This window comes from Myotis yumanensis, unplaced genomic scaffold (genome assembly GCF_028538775.1).
Source record: "Myotis yumanensis isolate MYYU_CA2020_CCGP unplaced genomic scaffold, mMyoYum1.0.hap1 SCAF_18, whole genome shotgun sequence".
NCBI lineage: Eukaryota > Metazoa > Chordata > Mammalia > Chiroptera > Vespertilionidae > Myotis > Myotis yumanensis.
In genome coordinates this window covers 3,421,622-3,429,647 of record NW_027223769.1, presented here as the reverse complement: position 1 = coordinate 3,429,647, position 8,026 = coordinate 3,421,622, and the positions used below count along the sequence as shown (strand labels likewise).

At 47.5% G+C, this 8,026-nt stretch overlaps 1 protein-coding gene across 1 annotated transcript; it reads right to left on the bottom strand.

Annotated features, from left to right (window-relative positions):
- Nucleotides 1-5,938: 5,938 nt before the first annotated feature.
- Nucleotides 5,939-6,097, bottom strand: LOC138997299 (small ribosomal subunit protein eS28-like). The gene has a single exon (XM_070398901.1). It carries the CDS (start codon nt 6,095-6,097, stop codon nt 5,939-5,941), a length of 159 nt encoding a protein of 52 aa, XP_070255002.1.
- Between the last annotated feature and the right edge of the window lie 1,929 nt (nt 6,098-8,026).

The following is an 8,026-nucleotide window of genomic DNA, read 5'->3' as shown; positions in this document are numbered from 1 at the left end:
AGGGAGAGGGAGAGAGAGATAGAAACAACAATGCTGAGAGAGAATCACTGATTGGCTGCCTCCTGCACACCCCTCACTGGGGATCACGCCCCTGGCATGTGATCTGACTGGGAATCGAACTGTGACCTCCTGGTTCATAGGTCAATACTCAACCACTAGCCACACCAGCCTGGCACGAAAGGTTTAGATGGGGTTAAAATCATTGCATTCTAGAACCCAAGAATGCCCAACCCACACCATTAAGACTATTGCCTGGATTTCTGCAGAACTGAGAGAGAAGAAATCATCCCACACCCACCAAATCCTTTCCTGAGTCTACTTTCTATCTGTCTGCATGCTGGGATCCATAGTGGTCTTCTCTCCTCCTCTGTCCTGGACATAAGGAGCTCCCTGCAGCAAAGGACACTCATCCCCCATTCCCTTCTCCCTTCTCCTAGGGACTCAGAGCTGCTTGCTCTGACATGCGAAGAGTTGAGGGCATCAGGGATGTGGCTTCCTTACTCAACCACAGACCTGGAGAGTTGACCTGAGGCTGGAAGTGGAGGTAGGGGAGCTGATGAAGTGAAGACAGTTAGACCTAAGGAGCTGGAGACTTGAGTGGAGCAGGAGGAGAGGAACCTCCTCTTACAGGCCTATCAGTGTGGGTGGAACACACCATTTTTTAAAAATAATTAAATCTTTATTGTTCAGATTATTACATTTGTTCCTCTTTTTTCCCCCCATAACTCCCCTCCTCCCAGTTCCCACCCCACCCTCCGCCCTCACTCCCCACCCACTGTCCTCATCCATAGGTGCATGATTTTTGTCCAGTCTCTTCCCGAATTTCCCACACCCCTTTCCCCCGCAAGCATAGTCAGTCCATTCCCTTTCTATGTCCCTGATTCTATTATAATCACCAGTTCATTCTGTTCATCAGATTTTTTATTCATTTGATTTTTAGATTCACTTGTTGATAGATGCGTATTTGTTGTTCATAATTTGTATCTTTACCTTTTTCTTCTTCTTCCTCTTCTTAAAGGATACCTTTCAGCATTTCATATAATACTGGTTTGGTGGTGATGAACTCCTTTAGCTTTTCCTTATCTGTGAAGCTCTTTATCTGACCTTCAATTCTGAATGATAGCTTTGCTGGATAAAGTAATCTTGGTTGTAGGTTCTTCCTATTCATCACTTTGAATATTTCTTGCCACTCCCTTCTGGCCTGCAAAGTTTCTGTTGAGAAATCAGCTGACAGTCATATGGGTACTCCCTTCTAGGTAACTGAGTTTCTTTCTCTTGCTGCTTTTAAGATTCTCTCTTTGTCTTTTGCTCTTGGCATTTTAATTATGATGTGTCTTGGTGTGGTCCTCTTTGGATTCCTTTTGTGTGGAGTTCTCTGCTCTTTCTGGACTTGTAAATCTATTTCTTTCACCAAGTAGGGGAAGTTTTCTGCCATTATTTCTTCAAATAGGTTTTCAATATCTTGCTCTCTCTCATCTTCTGGCACCCCTATTATTCTGATGTTGGTATGCTTGTAGCTGTCCCAGAGGCTCCTTACACCATCTTCACACTTTCGGATTCTTTTTTCATTTTGCTTTTCCGGTTGGGTGTTTTTTGCTTCCTCGCATTTCAAATCTTTGACTTGATTCTTGCGCTCCTCTGGTCTGCTGTTAGGAGTCTGTATAATATTCTTTATTTCAGTCAGTGTATGCTTACTTTCTAGTTGGTCCTTTATCACACCATCAAGGGTCTCATTAGATTTCCTGTACATCTCATCAAGTTTATCGACAGCCTCTAGAAGCCTCTTGAGAGACCTCAAAAGTGTGGTTTTGAATTCTATATCCAGTAGCCTGCTTTCCTCCGGTTCTGTCCTTTGTGGCCTGTTTCTTTGTCTTGGCATTTTTTTATGCTTTGCTGTGTTGATAGAGTGGCTTTCCGTGTTAAGTGTCCCAATTACCTGAGGTAGACACTCTTGGTGCACCCCCTTGTGGTCTCTGTGAGCAGTCTTGTTGTAGTCAAGCCTTGGTTGTTGTAGGTAATTACTACTTGACCTCCAGGCCAACTGGCTGTGAGAATCAGCTGTGTTTGCAGTGGGAGAACTTCTGTCCTCTAGGGAGGTGCTAATCTAGCCTTTGCCTGAGGCTATCTGGCAAATGGCTCTGTGCAGGGCTTGGGCGGGGCGGGTCCCACCCGATCAACAGAGTGTAGGAGGGAGCAGTTATGGCTGCTCTCAGTCCGTCCCCAGGGGCTCTGCTTCTTTGTCCCAGCAACCGCTGCAAACCTCGGAGGGACCGAAGCCAGACAGTCCCGCTTCTCCCGTTTGAGTCTGGGTCCCTAGAGACTCGCCCGGATCTGGAGCTCAGAGTCTGAGGCTCCCTCCGGATTGAAACAGACAACCACGCCCTCAGCCACCAGCCCGCGGTGCGCGCACTCCGAACCTTAGTATTTTACTTCAGCACTGCATCTCCTCTGATTCTCGGTTCCTCCTAGTTGTAGAACTTCCACTCAGCGAGCCTTCCTGTGGTTCTGGATGATGTCTGTTCCGTCTTTTAGTTGTATTTTTTTAAAAAATATATTTTATTGATTTTTTACAGAGAGGAAGGAAGAGAGATAGAGAGTTAGAAACATCGATGAGAGAGAAACATCGATCAGCTGCCTCCTGCACATCTCCTACTGGGGATGTGCCCGCAACCCAGGTACATGCCCTTGACCGGAATCGAACCTGGGACCTTTCAGTCCACAGGCCGATGCTCTATCCACTGATCCAAACCGGATTTCGGCTTAGTTGTATTTTTGAAGTTGTTGTTCGAGGCAGCAAACTCCAGCGTTAACCTATGCCGCCATCTTGGTTTCTCCCGGAACACACCATTAAGCAGTTTTCCTAGAGTCAGCATGGTGGCTGCATTGGAGAAGAATAAGCAAAGGAGAAATTGGGAGGGGGTACACTTGGAAGAAAGTCGCAGGGGAATCAAACAGTTCCAGATATTCCACCTCCGTGGCACCGATGACAGTCAGGGGGTATTACTGAAGGACTGTGAGGAAAGGCAGCTTGTATAGGAGAAAGTACCTGGGGCCCAGGTACAAGTACAGGAACACCACAGAATGGCCTTGAGGGAGGGGCAGCAATGAGGGAATCACAGCTGGGAGACATCAGGAAGGGAGTTATCTCACAAGTGGAACAGTCAAACACGCAAGCTCCTGGAGGTGGAAGATTCCAGAGGTGGGAGTGAAAGACAGAGAAGGGGCCTGGTGAACCACAAGAGAGACAACAACCAGGGCCAGGAGGACTGTCCAAGTCTGTGGCTAGTGTCTGCTGGACCTGATAGTGGCTGTCCATTTTATTTTATTATTTAAAAATATATATTTTATTGATTTTACAGAGAGGAAGAGAGAGGGATAGACAGTTAGAAACATTGATAAGACAAACATGGATCAGCTGCCTGCTGTATGCCCCATACTGGGGATCAAGTCTGCAACCAAGGTACATGCCCTTGACCAGAATCGAACCCTGGAACCCTTCAGTCCATGGGCCGGCTCTGTCCACTGAGCCACACTGGTTAGGGCGTGGCTGTCCATTTTAGACCGGGCATCGGCTCTCAGTCCCAGTCCCCCTCCCAGCCCAAATCACTTGCTGGTGACCTGTCAGGACCCCAGGGGCATTTAAGTACGGGTGGGGGGGTTGGGGAGGGGGGGGAGGTGGGACTTGGATATTAAAGGGCTGTGACTGCCAGTCTGAGGAGCGCAGATTTTGTTTCCTAGGTCCCTGAACAGGGCTGTTGAGCAATGGGTCTCATTGCACACAGTGGTAACTCTCTGTTGGCGAGTAAAGGCTAGCTGAAGACGCTCGTGGCTGCGAGCTGAGGCAGACACCTTCAGCTTGTCTGTGGACAGAGGAGACGAGTTTACTGGAAACAAGTGAGAGGTGCAATAGGGGAGGGACGGCCACTCTGTCTGAACTGGGCTCTGTGATCAAGATGCTGTCACTCTCCACCTGAACCACTGCCTCATTGCACACCTCCTCGTTAGCCTCTAGTCTTTACCTCCTCCAGGGAGCCAGATGAATCTTTCTTAACATGACCATGCTTTTAATGCATTTGTTAATGAAGTCAACAAATGTCAATCGAGGGCCAGCTAACTGTAGGCACTGGGAATATAGCAAAGAATGAAACAGAAAAATAATTCCTGAAATATTTTCTGCTCTCATGGAGCTGACATTCTGGCTGTGAGAATTTTTCTAGGGGCGATGCTAGAAGTGGAATTGCTGGGTCACATGTATGTGCAGCTTCAACTTGATAGGTATTGCCAAATTGCTCGGCAAAGTAGTTGAACTAATTTATGTTCCCACCAACAATGCACAAAGATTTCTCTGTTGTCCTCCAATACTTGATCCTATGAATTATAAAATTTTGCTAATCTGATGAGTGTGAAATTATATCTCATTTTTATTTACTTTTCTCCAAATGGCTACTGAGTTGAACATTTCCTGTGCATAGCGGCCATTTAATCTCCTCCTCTGGGAACTGCCTCTTAATACCTTTTTTTCTATTGGTTTACTATTAAGTCTAATCCTTTGTTGGAAGGGCTCAGTCCCTTTTAAGGACTTATCTGATTGGTCAGTGCCTCCTAGGATGACTTCACTTGGGATTAACTCAAAATTAATTAATTTGGGTCTCTAATTACTTGTGCACCCTTTTGTCATAAGTCACATAGACACGGGAGTATATCTTATTACATTCACAGGTCCCACCCCCCACTCAGGGGAAGGGATTATACAAGGGCATGGGTCATCTTTATTTTATTTTTAAAAAATATATTTTATTGATTTTTTAGAGAGGGAAGGAGAGGAATAGAGTTAGAAACATTGATGAGAGAGAAACATCTGAGAGAGAAACATCAATCAGCTGCCTCCTGCACACTCCCTATTGGGGATGTGCCTGCAACCAAGGTACATGCCCTTGACTGGAATCAAACATGGGACCCTTCAGTCCGAAGGCCGATGCTCTATCCACTGAGCCAAACCGGTTGGGACTGGGGTCATCTTTAGAATTCTGCTTATCACAAATATTACAGGAACTTAAAGTTTTTTTTCCTTCTCAAAGAAGAAGTTTTTGTTTTCATAGTCTACCTACTGTGTTTTGTGTTCCATTCATTTATACTATTACGTTTATTATTTCTTTAACTTTACCTTTTCAGGTTAATCCTCTTGAGGATATTTTTTCCATTGATTTTTGGAGAGAATGTATGGGAGGAGGAGGAGGAGATAGTGAGAGAAACATCTGTTAGGACTACAGGGCAATATAATCCTTAACATCATTTGTAAGCTTCTGGCCACAGGAGGACAAAGACCAGGAAAACTTGCTGGACACCATACAAGGCATCAAAACTGTCCTAAAAACACCTGATCTCACATTCACATCCCATCTGCATTCCAAGCCCACCAGCTCATTCCCCAAACCCACTGAGGACAAGAGCTTCCCACCTGTGACTGCATATAAGGATGGAACTCCAGCCCCTGGGTGCTGCCATCATCCACCCAATGTCCCCTTGGCCCAGTGCTGTGCAGCTCTTCCCTTTGGATATCCCAACCCACATACCCTTCCCTTAAATAAATTTAATTTTTGTTAATCCACTGTCAAAATGGTTATTTAGCCTGCCTACACACTACCCATGTTAACCTTTCAAAACACATGTGAGAGAGACATAGGATTGGTTGCTTCTGGAACCTATACCGGGGCCAGAACTGAGCCAGCAACCCAGGAGCATGCTCTTGACTGGGAATTGAACCCAAGACCCTTAGGTCTGTGGGTGGGTGCTCTAACCACTGAACACACAAGTCAGGGCTACTTTTATCTTTTTAAAGGACTAACTGTTTTCTTTTACATAAACACTTTATTAACAGTGGAACATCTTCCCCATGGGCCATGTGGTTTACCCAGACAGCCAGGACCCAATCACACATTCAGTGTAGCCTCCGAGCTCCTTGCTCTGACTCCAATAGAGTGAACATGTCGCCCTCACGCATGAGGCCTTTTACATTTTGGATGATGGAACAACCGGTCCTGCCCAGCACCTGCGTGACCCTGGATAGCTTGATAGGCTGCACACGACTCATGTCCATGATGGCAGCAACTATCTGGCAGAAAGGGCTCACTCTGTGTTTTTTTTTTAAATTTTTTATTCTCCTATATTAGATGCTAGGCTTATTAATTTTCAGTTTCCTTAAATTTTTTTTTTTAGAGAGAGGAAGTGAGAGAGAGAAACATCGCTGTGAGAGAGAAACATCAATTAGTTGCCTCCCACACATGCACGGCTGGGGATCTAACCTGCAACCTGAGTAGGTACCTTAACCAAGAATAAAATGATGCTCTAACCAACTGAGCCACCCGGCCAGGACATTTTTTAGTTTTCTTATTTTCACATTTAGGCACTTCACTCTACAGTCTGCTTTACCTGCAACCTCTAAATACTCAGCCTTAAACTTTTTTGTTTGCTTTTATTTTTCTATTACAGTTGATATCTGACCTTATTTATATTAGTTTCAGGTGTATGGCATCCTCTACTGTACTGTTGAACCCCTGTAAATTATTCTTTATTTCAGTTAGTGTATGCTTCATTTCTGACTTCTACTTTTTTTCCCTTAAAGTATTACAAAGAGTATTACACATATCTCCTTCCCCCCACTTGATATCCCCCCAGTTTCCCCCACCCCCCAGTGTCGTGTGTCCATTAGTTATTCTCATATGCATGCATATAAGTCCTTTGGTTGATCTCCTATGCCTCTCAACCCTTCCCAGGGTTCCCACCATAGTTTGACAGTCTGCTCAATGCTGCTCTGGCTCTGTATCCATTTTTGTTCATCAGTCTATAATGGTCCTTATTATCCATAAATGAGGGAGTTCATGTGGTATTTTTCTCAGCTTCCCGGGGGCTGTCTCAGTCTCACAGGGGCCATCTAAGCCTCACAGGGGCTGTCCCAGCATCACAGGGGCCGTTTCAACCTCACCGGGGCCATCCTGACCTCACCAGTGATGCCTCGACCTCACCGGGGCCGATGCAACCTCACCGGGCCAGTCTCAACCTCACCGGGGCCGTCTCAACCTCACCTGGGCCGTACCAGCCTCACAGGGGCCGTCTCAGCCTCACGGGTGGCGTCTCAACCTCACAGGGGCCATTTCAAGATCACCGGTGCCGTTGCAACTACAACAGGGGCGTCTAAACCTCACCGGGGCCGTCTTGACATCACCAGTGCCGTCTCAAGCTCACCTGGCCGATTAAACCTCACCGGGGCTATCTCAACCTCACTGGGGCCGACTCAGTCTCACCGGGGCCGTCACAGCCTCACCGGGGCTGTCTCAGCCTCACATGGGCCGTCTCAACCTCACAGGAGCTGTCTCAACCTCACATGGGCCGTTTCAGCCTCACTGGGGCCATTTCAGCCTCACTGGGGCTGATTCAACCTCACTGGGGCTGTCTCAATCTCACCGGGGCTGTCTCAACCTCAGATGGGCCGTCTCAACCTTACATGGGCCGTTTCAGCCTTACCGGGGCTGTTTTAGCCTCACTGGGGTGGATTCAACATCACTGGGGCCAATTCAACCTCACCCAACCGTCTCAGCCTCACCGGGAACGTTTCAACCTCACCGGGGCCGTCTCAGCCTCACTGTGGATGTCCCAGCCTCACCAGGGCCGTCCCAGCCTCACATGGGCTGTTTCAACCTCACATGGGCCGTCTCAACCTCACCGGGGCCGTCTCAGCCTCACCGGGGACATTTCAGCCTTACCGGGGCCATCCCAGCCTCACCGAGGCTGTCCCAGCCTCACATGGGCTGTCTCGACCTCACATGGGCGGTTTTGACCTCACCGGGGCTGTCTCAACCTCAGCGGTGCCAATTCAACCTCACTGGGGCCGATTCAACCTCACCAGGGCCGTTTCAACCTAACCGGGGCTGTTTCAACCTTACCCGGGCCATCTAGACCTCACTGGTGCTCTCACGACTTCACCGGTGCCGATTCCACCTCTCTGGGGCTGTCTCAGCCTCACTGGGGC